General features: G+C 37.4%; 1 protein-coding gene across 1 annotated transcript in view; it reads left to right on the top strand.

Moving 5' to 3' along the window:
* The window catches only part of LOC129236093 (UNC93-like protein MFSD11), a 59,375-nt gene extending 41,576 nt beyond the window's left edge, over nt 1–17,799 (top strand). The window contains exons 2-5 of the mRNA XM_054870297.1: nt 16,146–16,315; nt 16,376–16,845; nt 16,912–17,345; nt 17,417–17,799. Coding sequence (XP_054726272.1) covers nt 16,146–16,315; nt 16,376–16,845; nt 16,912–17,345; nt 17,417–17,617 — 1,275 coding nt within the window. The 3' untranslated portion in view covers nt 17,618–17,799. The remainder of the gene's footprint in view (nt 1–16,145; nt 16,316–16,375; nt 16,846–16,911; nt 17,346–17,416) is intronic.
* Nucleotides 17,800–18,102: the final 303 nt, after the last annotated feature.

The raw sequence follows: 18,102 nt of genomic DNA on the forward strand, positions 1-18,102 counted from the left end.
ATGCATGAAAATCCATTTGTGTGATTTAAGTGAATTTAGACCAACTCAACTAAAGTGCGCGCTCTTTCAGAGACAGTTCTGCATCTCCTTCCCAGTGGATGCAATTTATGCTATACTCATACGAGTATAATATTTAGTTTTTCAGAAATTTAAATAAAAAGTGTAATCTAGCATTGTGCTGGTACTGTTGTCACTATAGGCGTTAAAAAAAGTTCATTGGCGTATTTTTATTATGTCCATGTTTATATTCCTTGGGAAAGCAAAAGTTTTATTTTTATCCTATTTAGTTTTCTATTATGAAAAAAACATAATATTTATTTTTATCATTAATATATGGCCATCTGGAAACCGCCTAGAAGGTCCGCCGCTCGAAGTGTAACCAACTGCAGATCGCTCGCGCAGCTGATGCACGGGTAGCAACTGTCTGTTAGTTGGCTAAATGACAGTTCAGAGTATTGTTTACAAGCGCACGGAAGCATTTTCCCGAGAGTAAATGCGAAAAAAGGAAATCAGTAATGGATTTCAAACGTAATAATGTGATTGCATTATATTTGGCTGGAAACCCTCACAACCAGCGAATATTTGTGTGCTCGAGCATTTTAAAGTAAATAAAGTTTTTGTTTATCGCACCATTACTCATTGCAATGATACTGGTAGCATCCCGAAACGTCATGGAGGTGGTCATCACAAGACTGCAACATCACATGAAATGGTTCAAAAAGTGAAGAAGCGACTTGAGCGAAATCCTCGACGAAGTGGCAATCAAATGGCGAAAAAACTGAAAATATCTGACCGCAGCATCCGCCGCATACTGAAAAATTATCTCAAATTCAAGCCTTACAAGATCCAAAAAGCGCATGATCTCACACCAAAGCAGCAACAAGTCAGACTTGAGAGAGCGAAAGAGTTGTTTCTCTTAACCGAAAGCGGTCAATTCCCGAACATTGTGTTTTCTGACGATAAAATTTTTCAAATTGATCAATTCGTAAACTTCCAAAACGATATGGTTAGTTTAACCGATCGTTCATACGAGAATTTGAGTCATCGATTGGCCATCAGGGGGCAGCACCCGCCACATATAATGGTTCGAGTCGCTGTTGCCGCAGATAGGCGCTCTACAATCATTTTCATCGAGCCTGGTGTCAAGGTAAATGCAAAATATTATCGGGAAAGTATTCTGGAGGTTGCTTTGAAGCCGTGGGCAGACAAACATTTCGGTGGCAGATCACAAAGCTCGAGTGAATCATGGCTAAAAGACAATGTTCCGAACTTCATAACGTCCAAACAATGGCTCTCAATGGGCTTCTCTTTGGACTATTTTGGAGAACGAGGCCCGAACTAAAAGATTCACCAGTCTTGAGGTGCTGAAAAAAGCCATAGTCCGCGAGTGGGCCAAAATACCTGCAAGTCACATTCGGGCAACTTGCGATTCGTTTTTGAAGCATCTCAAGGCCATAGTCTAGGCAAAAGGTGGTCATATCGAGCAGAAGTAAATTGATTCTTAATTTTGTATTATTTTCACACATTCTTTACTTTGAATTGAATAGAAGTAGTTTTAAAACTAAATTTATGGCCCTTTTAATTGGTAACACTTCGGAGTGCCGGACCCTGTACTGCCATCTGATTCAGTGCACAGTGCCTTGGTTTCCACATAAGTAAATGCAATCTTTCGCTGTGTCGCTGTAAGAAAATCAATTGAACTTTCACGAACTTGATTTTCATCATTGTTTTGTGTATTCTTTTAACTTGTTCGATAAGTTAATACTTTTGTATTATTTCGAATATGTTTAAAAATATAGAAACGCAGAGAGAGGTTTGTGAGGCAATTCGCAACACTTGCGACATTCCATAAAATTTGAAACGTGTCGGCATGCAAGGTTGCAACTACTTCATTTGTGCCAACTGCGATTCTTATGAGGAATCTTTTTTTTTTTTTTTTCCAGACGATAAACAAATAAGACATTGAATAAAATCAGACTTTTGTTCTTCAGAGCTCGTTTATATTATACGAACATTCTTTTCAATAAAATTCGATAAAAAAGTTTTAAGAAGCCTGTATTTAATATTTATTGCCATTTAAGTAGTTATTCCCCGAAGGTTACTTTTAGATTTTGCACACAACAATATATATATACATATATATATATATAATTGGCGCGTACACCCTTTTTGGCAGATATTTTTATGAGGAGCTTTTTCATGGCAGAAATACACTCGGAGGCTTGGCATTGCCTGCCGAGGGGCGACCGCTATTAGAAAAATGTTTTTCTTAATTTTGGTGTTTCACCGAGATTCGAACCGACGTTCTCTCTGTGAATTCCGAATGGTAGTCACGCACCAACCCATTCGGCTACGGTGGCCACAACAATAAAAACACAGTAAAATAATAATGAAAGTGGCTTTACTGTTTTTAAAAATATTCTCTGTGGAAATCAATACACTTTTGCGTTCGCTTGAACCAATTTTCAAAGCACTTTTTTGTCACTCAGAAGTGGCTACCTCCAAAACGAGCTGTTTAATGGCTTCAAAAGCTTCTTCTGGCGTTGAAAACCATGGAGCTCGCATTTTAAGGTAGGTGAAATGGTTCCAGTACCAATCTGGCACTCCTCAAGTAGCACTAAAGCGCCATTTTGATACCGTTTTGAGACCTCCAACAGGCACATATTTACAGCCAGCCAGAGCTGTTTATTTAGGTAGGCGCACTGCTTCAAGCTGTCGAGGAAAGGAGCACCCAGTGACCTTAATCGTCTTGCTGCCAAACCCGGACATTTACAGTGAAAGTGCTCAACAGTCTTCTTCTCTGAAAGGTCTTCAAAGCATCTGCAATGGGGAGTTCGGTAACAATCAACAAAAAAAAAACATTAGGTGCCAAATCAAGGGTGTAGTAAGGCGGATGAACCATTAATTCGATATTTTGAATGCTCAAAAACTCTCTTGTATGAGCCGATACGTGAGAGTTCGTGGATACTTCGTTTTCGGCGGTTGGTTCTTCTTAACTTCTAGCAAATAAATGATTGTATACCACTTAGAATTAACTATTTTAAGTTTCTCTAGTGTTACAGCTGCGACACGACCAGATTTTCGCATAAAACTCTGGCGACCATTTGCTTTGGGGTGCTTCTTCCATGAACGACTTTTGCTAAATTAAACTCGTCTTGGAGCACTCATACTGTCGATTGCTGTTTTGTTTCCGTCTCATATGCACGGACCCAAGATCTGCCACCTGTTACGATGTCATAGACATGCTTTAAACGACCGCGGCTGAATTTCTTCAACATTTCTTTACACCAATCGACACGAGTCCTGTTCTGGGCAATTGCCAAATTTTGCGATATCCAACGATAACAAATCTTTTCAACGGTCGTTATACCAGCATTTCACTGTGACCAAATGTGGTGCTTCAACGCTGAAAGCTGAAGTAAGTTGATCAATTGGCCCCTGTACCGTTAATCCACGTCGAAAATCATAAATCACGAAAATTTTCACGAGTTAATTCTATCTGTTTGGCGAGATGAATTCTTCAACTCACTGAAAAAAGAACAAATAAGACTCCTAAGTAAAAACGTTATACAAGCAAAGGGTGATTTTTTAGCTATTCTCTTTTTAAACAGTTAGTTTAAACAGCTGACGCATGATTCGTGTTTTGTTTCCCTGTCAAACATCTTCAGTTTGGTCTGTAATTTAACCATGAATCGTCTTACAAACGAACAACGCTTGCAAATCATAGAATTTTATTATAAAAATGCGTGTTCTGTTAAGAAAGTTTAAGATCCACTTTTTTATCGAAAAATTGTGTTCAGCGACGAAGCTCATTTTTGGATCAATGGGTACGTAAATAAGCAGAATTGTCGATTTTGGAGTGAAGATCAGTCAAAAGAATTGCAAAAGCTACCAATGTATCCAGAAAAGGTCACAGTTTGGTGCGGTTTATGGGCTGGAGGTATCATTGGACCGTACTTCTTCAAAGATGCTGCGAATCGTAACGTAACTGTGAATGGTGAGCGCTACCGTGAAATGATATCCAACAAGAGCTTGACTTGCATGGCATGTGGTTTCAGCAAGACGGTGCCACATGCCACACAGCACGCGTAACAATTCACTTGTTGAGAGGCGAGTTCGGTGAACATTTTATTTCACGTTCGGGACCTGTCAATTGGTCACCCAGATCGTGCGATATAACGCCTTTAGATTATTTTTGTGGGGCTATGTTAAAGCTCATGTCTATTCAGACAAGCCTGGCCGAAACATTGAAAAGAGTATGCCAAAATTACACTAAGCGGATGGACCATTTGCGGTCAACATTTGCATGAAATAATCTTCAAACATTAAATATATGGACTGTACTATTGATTTAAATAAAAATTTCATGTATTTTTCTGAATTTTACGTGTGTTTTTTTGAAAAACCTTCCTATAGCTCTTAAAAAATCACCCTTTATATGACTTTATGCTAAAAAAATACTAAATTTTTCGGTAGAAATATCTTACAAATACTTACAGAAACACCTCATCAAACGTGAAGAAGAGAGAGGGTAAATAGCGCATTGGTTTGGTTGGGTTTGCACATTGTTTTGTTTCAGTTTTTGGTATACAATACCCTGGGTTGTTTTCTCGATGTTCTATTAAGCGTTTAATCAGAACATAATTAGTAGATGTCCCAAAAAGTAATTTCTCAATGTCTGGGTGGTGAAGATCTCTTCTTCCGATCAAGTTTAACAAAAGATAAACTGCCGGTTAGCAGCTAATCAAAACAAATCTGCTAATGGGGGCTAGAATATTGCAATAAATCGATTCTTAAGCGTGCTGAGTGGCAAGGCGCGCCGCTCAAATGTCGTCGATGTTTAACAAATTAAATTAAGTAATAAAAATTCAATCAACATTGCTCGATAGCGCCTTGTATCGGCAGCTGCTTCCTCATTTCGGAACTTCGCGAAAAGATTTATACTATATTTTCCAAAGTAAATCTTCACAATTTCGAAACGTTGTTCTAGTGTTAAACGATTCATGATGACTTGCCAAACCTTACTGCACAAAAACGTAAACACTACAATCGATATCGATAGTTCTCATGCAGCTGAAAAAATTCCCGATATAATAAAATCAACAACTTGTTTGAACACTTCATAAAATATCCTTTCCCTTCTCCTCCTCTTCTATTTAATAACATTGGCATGTCGCTCGGTCAGTCTCAATTGGCGAAATAGTGTGGAATTAGAAATTTCTTTCACCATTCAGGTTTTCCCTGCAGGGATACTCGTTGTTGAGTATAACATCAGAGGCATATTTTCTCACATTCACTTCACTTGTTGTTAATTTTGCTTATAGCAGTACACGATTTTACCCACACTCATACACGAGTATATATTTCAATTAGTGATGCTCATAAGAGCGGTATTTGTTGATGTACAATTAGATTTGCTTTTTTTATTGAATATAATCTGCCAGAACTTCAATACGGTTATTGCAATGATACTCCGATAATTCTATACCATCTGTGTAATGATTTCCCCGAAGCTCTGAGAAATAATTTTCCACAGTTTTTTTTTTAATTGTTAATAAATGCGATATTAACTCTCCGAACAGCTTTTCCATATGTAATTCTTCATGTAAAAATATAGTATTCGGTTTTCTGAGATATCTATTGTATCGGTAGTGTCTGTCATACTTTGCTCAAAATTAGATCTTCAAATGCAATATCGGACTCTTGCTCTCGATCAATGATTTCTGGTGTTTTTGCACTATTTAGAAGTCCACTACGTTGTTTATCTTCAACTTGTACGACAACATTTCAACTTTAAAACACCTCGATGTACATTTGGAAATAAAGGAGCAAGATCCCGTAACGCCTCCAACATTTTTTATGAATTTCTGTTGCTGATAAATTTTCCAAAGCAAAATTTTTTTATTACTACTTCATATACTGTTATTTAAATTATAAATTAAAAAAAAAAAAAAAAATAAATAAATACATTGACACGCTAACTTCGAAAGGCTTGTAAATTAAATATTATAATTATTTCAATATTTTTCAACCAACCTGTATTTTTTCTCATTTATCTAAGTAAATGATTCATATGTATACTAAATTTTGACAAATAAAAGAAACAAATGAGATAATAAATACCTACATACATTTTTTCAAGATATCTGGACTTCAGCGTCAGGTAACGAGCCCAGTTGGGGATGGCAGGGGTGCATGACAAAATAAACGAAAAAGAATTGTTTTGATAATTATATAAAATAAAAATTTAAACATTATTTAGATTAGTTGATTAACCAAACCAAAAATTCAAGGGGTTAATGGTAGTCAGAGGCCCGGAAAAATGATGATTTAAAAAAATTTTTTTTTTGCTAATCAATTGCTTTATTTTACAAAAATAAAAACATAGCATAATTTCACAAAAAAACTATTAAGGAGCCCGTTTCTCAGAAGTCCCTTCCGGGAATCATCAAAAGTCCTTGGAGATTTATCTAAAATCAATCGGACAAGAGAAATTAGTTTTATTAATAGATAATCTTGTGCCTGATCGAAGCTTTTTTTTCAAAAGTAACAATATGGTGGCCTCAGGAAATATTTTTCAGATTTTCGAGAAAAAAACCCACAATTATTTAAAAAAAATAGAAATTTTTGAAAAAAAGTTTAAGCTCGGTTTTTACGTTTGATTTATGTAGAGTTATACGAATTATTTAATTACTTACACTGTGCCATCTATTCTTGCACCATATAATAGTTCTTCAGCCGTCATAGCAGCTTCCAAGATATCGATTTGCTGTTGCCTCCGGAGCGCCCGATCGCCTTTTGTTAATTGTAGAATAACTCAAAAAGTCGGATTCACTTCAAATTTTCACACAATATTTTTAAGGTATTATACTTTAAGAAAATTCAAAAAAAAAAAACACGTTCTTGAAAATTCTAACTACCTCTAACCCTTCGATCATTTTGTTTAAATAATTATCAAAAGATTTAACTTTAAAAATTTTGATTCGTTGAAATTAAAACAAAATATAGTAAAAAGTTCCAGCATGGACATTACCCTCGCTCGACGACGTCTCTCTATCGCTGAAATCCTGCACTAAATACCTAGAAGTAATAGTGGACAATAAATGGACGTGGAAATCCAATGTCAAGGGAGGGTATAGAAGGTCACTAATGCTTTTAACGCATGGTGAAATGATGTTTGGAAGCTCATGGGAGCTCTCATCCGCTCTCATGCACTGGTGCTATACTGCAATTGTTAGACCCACATTACTGCAGGATTGGGTCGAGGGGAAAATCTGCACCGAAGCTTGCACCTCTGTCTTCACTGAAGGTTCCAAGATGGAATCGGGAGTCGAAGCAGGGGTTTTTTCTAAATCAGCCAATTTATCTATCTCCTTTAAACTGCCGAATACTGATAGTGTTTTTCAAGCTGAAGTCTTTGCGATCCTATAGGCATACAAAATGCTTAGGGAACGCAGAAACGCGGGAGCGAGGGAGATATTAACATTTTCTCCCATAGTCAATCCACGATCAAGGCTCTGAGAACACTATGTTGCAGAATGAAAGTGGTAAACTGCTGTAAGGAGGAGATCAAATCTCTTGAGTGTGCAGGTAACATTTATCTGATCTCGGTGCCAGGACATAGGAACATAGAGAGAAATGAAATTGCTGATCAGCTTACCAGGAAGGTGACTGAATTGGCCTCAGGGCCCTCCTATCCGGTCACCGGCATCCCCCTGACAGTTGTTAAAGGGGAACTGCACAAATTATTTCTAAGGTAAGCGCAGAAAAGATGGAGCTCCATTTCTTCATGCGCTATTTCGAAAACCCTTTGGGCCCAATACGATATACGAAGAACTCAGAAAGTCCTTTGGACTCCTCGCTCAATTTCCAAACTCGTAACTATGTTTACCGGTCACTGGACGATCGGCACACACGCGGAAAAGCTAGGGTTACCATTTAACCCCCATTTCAGAAACTGTGGGGACCTTTCAGAGAAGGATACTGTTGGGCACTTCCTCTGTAAATGTCCGGGCTTGGCAGCTAGACGATTAAGGTCAGTGGGTGCTCCTTTCTTCGACAGCCTTGGGCAGTGCGCCAACTTAAATCCCATCAATCTTCTCCATTATATCAACAGCTCTGGCTGGCTGTAGATATCTTCCAGTTGGAGGTCTCATAGTGGTATCAAAACGGCGCTTCAGTGCTACTTGAGGAGTGCCAACCATTTCACCTACGTACCTAAGCATCGAGAAGTCTTTTAAACTCCCTACCTATTGCACTCTGTTTCAAACTGAAATTTTTGCTGTAAAGAAAGCAGCAGGCTTGTATGTACAGATGCAACAATTAACTGCACAATAAACTTCTACGTATGTATGTAGCCAAGCACCTATAAAAGCGATAAAATAATGCTGTGTATCATCCAAAAATGTCCATAAATGCAAGGAAGCAATTAGCAAGCTCCCTCGTAACCGTAGGCCGTATATTGGGTTCCGGGGCATAAAGACATAGAGGGAAATGAGACAGTGGGCGGAATGGTTAAAGGAGGCACGAGACTTGCAGGGGATCAAATAAGTTAGGTACTTAAACCTATGTGCACAAATCAAAATAACTAAAGGAGCAAACGTTAAGAAAGGCGAAAGGCAGTTTAAGCAATTGCAAAGTTGCCAGGATCATGTGTAAACGCGCATATGACGATAGGTATACTAAATGGTTTATATAGTTCGGTAGAAAGAACTGCAGAACTCTGGTTGCTGTATTAAGAGGTCACTGCCTAGTTGCAGCGCATACTTGCAAGCAAAATCTAACCCTTAAAGATGACTGCAGGAAATATGATAAGCATTCCTGGAGCATCTTCTTTGCTACTGCGGGCTCACTCGAAAACTGGACTATGCTATATGCGTGATCTTAGTTTTGAAAGACTAAAATCTATCCCTGACCTCGAGTTTCAGCGACTCCTAAAATTATCGAACAGTGCGCGCAATTTGATGCATATTTTCGCTAAAACCAAAAAGAAGTATCGCTAATCTGGTATCGCTATGGACCAAAATGGTCTCTGCGTGGCTTCGGCCACCCCTATAACCTAACCTAACCGAACACGAAACAAAATATCAACACATATTTTTTTCGTATCTTAAACAAAATATATCCATATAAATATACATATATACCTATACAAGAAGAAGTCCAAAATAAACAAGCCTGGCGTCAAAAAAATGTTTTTGATGGCGCCATCTTTTTAATGAGTTAGTGCGTTGGAAGTTATATCCCTAGCTGACTTGCAGTGAAAGCTTCGTGGCATTCGGTTCAGTGGAAGCGAAGTTATTGCGTCTAAAGTGTCCATATGTTTGTGTCATCGGTACAAAAATGAGATTCGAACAAAGAGCTAATATCAAATATTGTTTTAAAATCGGTAAAACGTTTACCGAAACATTTGAATTGATGAAAAAAGTTTATGACGAAGATTGTCTATCTTGTGTCAGAATTCATGAGTGGTTTACACGTTTCAGAGATGGTTGTGGTCGCCCTAAATCAGTAATCACCGAAAACTCCATCGAAATTGTTCGTAAATTTATCAAAAATGAACAGAAATCATTCATGGAATCGAGGTTGAATATCTCCAAAACATCGATTAATCGCATTTTAATTGATCATTTGGGCTTACGAAAAGCTTAGACAGATTTCATTCCGCACAAATTAACTGAGGACCAGAAATTGCTCAGATTTCAACATTCGAAAGACCTCATTAAAGAGGCAAGAAAAGACGAGAACTGCCTTTACAACGGTGTTTCTAACATGAACCTGAAGGTAAGCGTCAAAGTGCCGAATGGAAGGCTCCAGATGAGCCACCACCCAAAGAATCGCGTTTGGAGAATTCAAAAATCAAGTCGATGCTCATTCGTTTTTTCGATTCCAAGGGAGTTGTGCACAAGGAGTTCGTGCCAACGGGCCAAATCGTCAATGCAATTTTCTATCTTGGTATTTTGAAGCGTTTGTTGCATCGCATTCGTCGAATTCGCCCTGAATACCGCGCGGAGGAGGAAGTTGGCACTTATTGCGTGATAATGGACCTTCTCATCGATCCACTCTTGTGACTGATTATTTGACTAGAAATCGCATTTTAACGGCTCCCTGAGACTTCTACCTATTCGGAAAATTGCATTTGACCATGAAAGTAAACCTTTTGCGTTCGTAGAGGCCATCCAAAAGGCTTGTATCGACATCCTGAAGAACATTCCAGATTCCGGTCCGGATTCCTTTTAGATCGCGTAAAACAGTGTATCGACGCCAGAGAGGACTATTTTGAATAAATAAACTCAAAGTTATCATAACAAAGCTTCTGTCGTTACTATTTTAGTTCAGTCTTGTTTATTTCGGACTTCACCTTGTGTAATTGGCACATACACCCTTTTTGGCTGTCTGGCCGAGCTCCTCCTTCTACTTTTGGCGTGCGTCACAAACTCCAGAATTATTTCAGCAAAAATAATGTTGTATTGTTAAAATTAACGTTATTTTGCAGCCCTGGTTAATGGGTGTCGCTTTCAATACTTTGCAACCAACCCGTAAACCAATTTACATTTTCAGTAGCCACTTTATAGGTATAGCCGCGTAATAGATTTTAAACACTATTTATTTAGTTCACAACAAATAATTTCGGGATCGCGGGATTCACCTCCCTCCGCTTACATTTCCTTTACATTTGCCTTGCTTCATGATGTTTAATTAATTTAATTTAATATACATACCTCTGAATGAACAGACCGGATTCTCCCCTTGTTGGCGGTGCTCCATATGCGCATTCCCTTCTCTTCTACATAATAACAAGTTTATCTCAGCTTGTTATATTTTTAATTCGGTTTCCATTGTCACAGAAACACACTTGTATAAATAATATCGAATGAATGTACACACGCATACATACATGCATACACACATACATACATAAATGCACACAATTTCATCTTAACAGTTCAATGCATATCATACACAGCCACATACATTTTCCAATAAAATACTCGTACTTGTTTTGCGCCTAATTTAAAAAAAAGACACTTGACCGCTTCTACGAGTTCAAATTCAACTTTATGATCCACAAAGTGTCAAAATAAATTCTACGTATTATAGCCACACAACTTCTGAATTTCGATGAGCAGTATTGGCTTATGCGAGAGGCAAAAAACCATGTCTGGAATGCATGGTGTGTCTTTTCAAATAAATATTCAAAAAATAAAAATATAATTACAATAAAAAGGGAGTGCGCATTCTGTAATTCTCGATGTGGTATCTTTACTCAATATGCATACATAAATACCGAAAATGGTGAACGAATCGGTATGTGCCTGTAGAAAACGTGTGCCCTCTTTGTTTTAATATTTCAAGGAATCAGAATGCATCTCATTTTCGGTGCAGAATCATGCATGATTCAATTATTAAAGGTTTGCGCACTTATGACATTAGAATTCTGACGCTCCCTTACAAAAGGTCGCATTTAAAGAGGATGAAGAAAATGGAAATATTATATAACTTTTTGCTTAAAATGGTAGCAAAATAGTCCTTTTTTTAGTTAAATTATAAAAAAATATATATCATAGCATAAACGGAAATTGCCAAGTATGATATTAAAAAAAAAATGGTTTAACTTTGTTATTAAATAAAACATGTCATTTAGCAATAAAAAAATATTATTTTTTTTCTCTAATGGAAATACCATAAAATATATTTGATATTTTAATATTTTTTTTGGCTGCATCAAATAAGCTATGAGTCACTGTATATTTATATTGTATTAAATGTTTTATGCGAGAAAAGTTTATTTTTGATATTGCCATTTTTCATTACAAAATATGTTTTTGTATACGAGTATGATCGAAATAATATATCTTTATTGGTTCGCGAGGGTAACTTTCATTTCACAGATAGACGAGCGAACGGGAGTCACAATTTCTGTTCAAAATTACCGTTATATTGAAAGTAGCCGAGGTTATAATCCAATTTCGACACTCGACTAAGAGCGAGCAACGGGATTAACAACTACAACTTTCGTTGAGACTTCGCCATTTTTGCTCGAATTATCTGTTTTACGGACGGACGAGCAGATATGACTAAATTGGTTTTTCTCATCATTGTATGTGTCTTTCTTACATGTGTATGTGTCTAACTCGATCCCATCATCAGTTATTCGTGATTTTTAGTCAACCCGTAGTTAAACCGCCTTAATATATGTACATATCCACTCATAGATTTATTGGAACAAAGAAGGAAATTTATGGGTAAATATGTTTATGTGTGAGTGCTTTAATTAATTTATTTTTTTTTTTTTAATTTTGTTATTTTAATTTTCCTTCCGTGCATTGTCGTTTACACATAGACAGATTATTGTTGCTCATTATGGTTTTGCATTGGAACGGTCAATCACTTTTATCATTGACGGCAACAAAAAACGTGTTGCCGATATTTATATGCTGATCATGTCACTTAACTTACTTCCGACTTTATAAGTTTTTTTTATAGCTAAATTAAGATCGCACGCATTATCATACATATATGTAGCCAATAAATGGCGCCGCCTGAAATTATGCTTTAAAATTGGTCAAGGTGCATCCGCAATAATTTGATTGAGTGCTCAGTGTGGATCATTTGCAAATTGCAATTTATTGACAGATTTGTTTTTTTTTTAACGGACGCAATTTTTTTAATTTTTCCGAACTGTGTGAAATTAAATTATCGCTTAAGTTTTTATTATAATTTTTGTTGCTTTAACGAAAAAACCAATTTCAAAACGTATTTTTTTTGAGTTTCTCACAGATTTTGTTCTACAAGGTCCCACAATTTATTACAGATAACAGTTTTTGAGGTTATTAATAAACAACAAAAACTATAGCAATTTTAATTGAAGGAATTGCAAAAGTAATAGAGACCTGCACTAGGTGTTATAATTGTACGCTCCACCTAGCACTAAGTCAATAAGTCAGTAAGAACCTTTGTGTTTTTTGACTAAATTTTAATAAATAAATAAAAATACTATTTGTCAATAAAATTTTAACAAATTCATATTCGTTTTTTACTACTGTAGCAGTCATTCCTGCGATAAAAAATTATCTCTGCAATGCGCTCCCATCGATTCTAACAGTACTTATAATATTTTCGGTAATACTTAGTAGTACTTTTGTGTTGTTAGGATGAGTTTTTGGTAAAGAAAATTGTTACTTTTATTTAGTAAGCTTTTAGTTTATCGGTTTTCAATAGAATTCTGTGCGGAGCCTTACAACGGAAGCAAGAAGAAACGAAATTGACGAAATTGAAAATCAAAACAAAGTTGTGGAAGAGCTCCAAACTGTCGACAAATGGGAATAACAACAACAACTTGGCATGAATATCAGTTCGGACAGTAGTTCAAAACTAGGAAAATACCAGAATTATAACTTTAAGGCCAAGAGTAGAGTGTCCATATAAAGTAACAGAAAGGGAAAAGCGTGGTATTGGAGAGCTTGTGAAGAAAGGTTCATAGATAACTGCTTCAAAAGTGAAAGATGAAATAAGGAAGAAGATTCAAAAATATGTTAGTGCTTCAACTGCCAGAAGAAGAGTTAAAAGAAAAGTCGGCTATCATCCAAGAATTGCGAGGAAGTAGCCATTTATTTCCCGAATAATAACAGACAAAAACCCATTGCTTCCGCGAATGAACCTACTCAAATCTCCAAAAAATTTTGGAAAAAGCTCCTTTTCTTTTTGATGAAAGTAAATTTTGCATTTTTGCAAACAAAAAAATATAATTTCATCAATAAAATAAATGTAATAGTCAAAAAGAAGGAAATGCAATGAAAAGAACAAAAATAACTGGTAGAATAGTTCAGATGGTTCCATGGGAGGTTGGTTCCATATGCAGAAGTCCACGCAAGTTGGGAGAGTTACTGATCGCCATTCACTTGGGAGTGGCCGAGACGATTTTTCTGCATATGGTTCAAGCAGCTCACAACGTCCGGGATTAGCCCACAGATCCTCTGGGTAGCTTCCGAACACCCGTTCGGGAGTGAGCCAACGCTTGTGCGCTGGGTTTGGGACCGCCCACTTAAAATCCCCTACAATAAAAAGATATAAAAAGCCTCGGATGAGAACTGCCTGTACTGATGACAACCCCTCTGAACTGAGGACTACGATTTGAGGGCATGCACCTGGAATGTCCGGTCCCTTAATGAGAAAAGTGCCTCTGCTCGGCTGGTTGATGTCCTCGTGAGAGTAAAGGCTGACATCACTGCAATTCAAGAGATGCGATGGACGGGGCAAGGCAAGAAAAACTGAAGACCTTGCTACGTCTACTACAGCAGCCATGTAAAGGAGCGCAAATTCGGTGTTCGATTTGTGGTGGGAAAAAAATTTTGTCGCTATCGTACACTCCGGTGGACGAGCGTTTCGTCATAATCCGCATCAAAGCGCGATTTTTTAACATCTCGCTCATATGCACTCACGCGCCGATGCAAGAGAAGGACGATGCGAGCAAAGATTCCTTCTATGAGCGCCTGGAACGTTCCTATGAGCGCTGCCCCCGCCACGACATAAAAATCGTGCTTGGCGACTTCAACGCCAAGGTGGGCAAGGAGGAAGTTTTCGGTCCCACAGTCGGAAAATTTCGAAAAAGCCATGGAAAGATACGTAATAGAGCAACGCTTTAAAGTTATTCAGGCTTATTATGAAAATGGGCGTTCAAATCAAAATGCATATCGCGCACGTCGTGATTTTTTCGGTCAATTTAATCGTCCAAATGTGCTTACAATCTCAAAAATAGTGCAAAAGTTTGAGCAAACCGGGTCTGTAGGAGATGTGAAAACACCAGTGCATGCTCGCACAGCTCGTACTGCAGAAAAAATTGCTGTCTCAACTCGTCGTCGTGCCCAACAATTGCACCTCTCACGCTCGTCGTTGATGAACATTATGCATAAGGACTTACATTTACACGCTTACAGGGTGCAATTGACTGAAGAACTCAACCCTCTTAAATATTTTAAACGTCGTCAATGGTCAGAATGGTGGCAGGAAATGCCAACAGTGAATGACCAAATTTCGAAGAAAATCCTCTTCAGTGATGATGCACATTTTCACCTCAGTGGATTCGTCATTGAATTATTATTTATAGTTTTTATATGATACTGTGAAATAAAAACCACATAAAATTGAATATCTGTTATGATTAAGGGGTAACACCACTGTAGAAATTTCAAAAAATAAATTTTTGCTTTATAAGCTTAACAAATCTTTGAACCTTTTAAAATACAGAGCAAAAAGATTTATACGTTACCGAAGTTTATTTCATAAATATTTTAAGCTTTTAACCAAGCGTTAGTGACTGCTACCTAACGATTTCTCCAAATTTGCAAACTTTAAACGCGTTTTTCTCAAAACACGTTTTCTGAAATTGGCACGCAGCATAACTCAAACAATTTTAAATATTTTTAATCAGGTTTTTCACTACGTCTGTATAATAACCTTCTTAAGAGAAGAGCGTAGGGGATTTTCGATAGATTAATTTAAACGATTGTTATAATTATTTAAGTGCCGTTTTTTTAGTCCAAAATAGAGTTTTTTCCTTCAAATGCTTGCTAATTCCACAAAAATAAATATTTTTTAAATCCCCTACGTGTTTCTCTAGCTATTCTTATCTAGATTAAGAAAAAAAAATTTCCTTGCTCCAGATTAAAATTTGCACCCTCTGTGCTGCGTGCCGCGGAACTCCTTCAAGAGAAACCACATTACAAAAATGTCTCCAATGCCGCCATTTTGTAAAATTTTTCGATCAAACTTTGTAGTTTTGTATTTTAGTATATAAGTAATAACTTCCCAAATCAGAGTGATTGTTTTCCCTTTCTTTCTATACAAAAAAATTCTTTAAAAATCGTGTTTATTTTACGCGTGTAGAGTGGTGTTACCCCTTAATTTAAAAATGTGTGTTTTTCGTCCTATTTTAATGGCCGTTTGTGTACGAGTATATGTAACTGTTAAGGGATGGTATAAAACTACTTCTATTTGTAGGAAATAGTTACATCACAAACAAAAGTAGAATCTCTACCTAATCCTATCAAGTATGCGCCATACTATTCATTTTATTTTAACTTTTACAAATACAAAGCCCCTCAAAAATGATTACGTTTATTAAAATATTTTCAATTTCCTTCTAGAAAACCATACTGGACAGCATCGCGAAGGAAGATAACAACTTCACCGGCGATGGTTACACCAGTTTGGCAATTATTTACACGACATTTTCGCTATGCAATTGGTTGGCGCCGTCCTTCATATCATTTACAGGGCCACGTGTCGCCATGTTGGTGGGCTCCTTAACTTATACGTAAGCTTACACAAATACAAATGCACAACCGATTTTTATTTTCACATGTATTTCTCGCAGCCTCTTCATGATCACCTTTCTGTTCCCCTCCAACTGGTTGCTCTACCTGTCGAGTGGTATTTTGGGCGCTGGTGCAGCCATAACCTGGACGGGTCAGGGTAACTTCTTGGCACGCTGCAGTGATCTCTCCACCATATCGCGCAACTCGGGCGTCTTCTGGGCGCTGTTGCAATGCAGCATGTTCTTCGGCAACATTTTTGTTTACTTCCAATTCCAAGACAAGGAGCATATTGACGCAGGCACACGCAGCATGGTGATCGGTGTGCTAACCGCCGTAGCAGTATTGGGTATAGTGTTCCTAGCAGCATTGCGCCCCATGGCTGACAACTCGGTGGGCACATCTGAAATGCAGCGACAGCAGCAGCAACATCGTACCGGTTGGGGCAGCGCTGTATATGCGCTGAAATCGGCTGGCAATCTCTTCATCACACGCGATATGCTGTTGCTCAGTGTGGCCTTCCTTTACACAGGTAAACTATTAATATGCCATTGCTAAATGATACATTTTTTAATAAAAATCTGTTGGTATTTAAAAGGCATGGAATTGTCCTTCTTCAGCGGCGTCTACGGTCCTTCAATTGGCTTCACGAAAAAGATACACAATACACCGAAAGAAATTGTCGGCTTGGCTGGTATTTGCATAGGCGCTGGTGAGGTGTTTGGTGGTGGTTTGTTTGGCATTTTGGGAAAGAAGACAACGCGTTTCGGACGTGATCCCATCGTTATTGCCGGCTATGTCATACACATGATTGCATTCTTCTTGATATTCCTCAACTTGCCCAATAATGCGCCATTCAAAGATACCGAGGACATATCATATATGGACCCACCGCGTGCATGGATCGCTCTGCTGTGTGCTTTTATGTTGGGGCTGGGCGATGCCTGCATGAACACACAAATCTATTCGATGTTGGGTGGCGTGTATGTTAAGAATTCAGTTGGCGCTTTTGCGCTCTTCAAATTTACGCAGGTTAGAATTATAAATTTTCTGCCATTTTCAAGGCTTTTAATAACAACTACTTTGTATTCTTCTTCTTCTAGTCCATCGCTGCTGCCATAAGCTTCTTTTACTCATCACACCTTGGCTTACGTGCCCAATTAGGCATTTTGGTCGTATTCGGCACAATAGGTACCGCCTGCTTTTGTATTGTTGAGTGGGCGGTGAAGCGACGCCAACGTGAATCGCCGGAGGACTCCAGAACTGTTTCGCAAGACTCACGCTCTGTTTCGTATGACAAATAAAGTAAGTTTCTACACATCTTGCAACCCCATACCTGAACTAAATACAGAATTTGCGACCTGAATTGCCAACACCAATTTCGAAGCCGCAGCGAGAAAGTTGAAATTATGTATGTATGTAAAATCGAACACCTAGTTTTCAGTAATAAAGGATTTTGAATATATGTATACACAAACAAAAACAAGTATAAGCAGTATAAAGCATTGTTACGCACACAATTGTACGCGTAAATGTATATAAAACGGTATAATTGTATAATATGCGTCAATTTAGGTAGTGTTTGGTCTTCCGGGACAATAATTATTATGAAACTAACAGATAAAAAAGATCATGTTTTATTGTAATTCTCTAGTGTAATTTTTCAACGCAGATTTTTGTGCGTTTACTATTGATATAACAATATTTTCCATTTGTTATAAGCCAAACTACATATTGCTTACTTAGAATATGAGTTTTTTTATATATACAATATTTTATAAAAACGTTG

This window comes from Anastrepha obliqua, chromosome 1 (genome assembly GCF_027943255.1).
Source record: "Anastrepha obliqua isolate idAnaObli1 chromosome 1, idAnaObli1_1.0, whole genome shotgun sequence".
NCBI classification, from domain to species: domain Eukaryota; kingdom Metazoa; phylum Arthropoda; class Insecta; order Diptera; family Tephritidae; genus Anastrepha; species Anastrepha obliqua.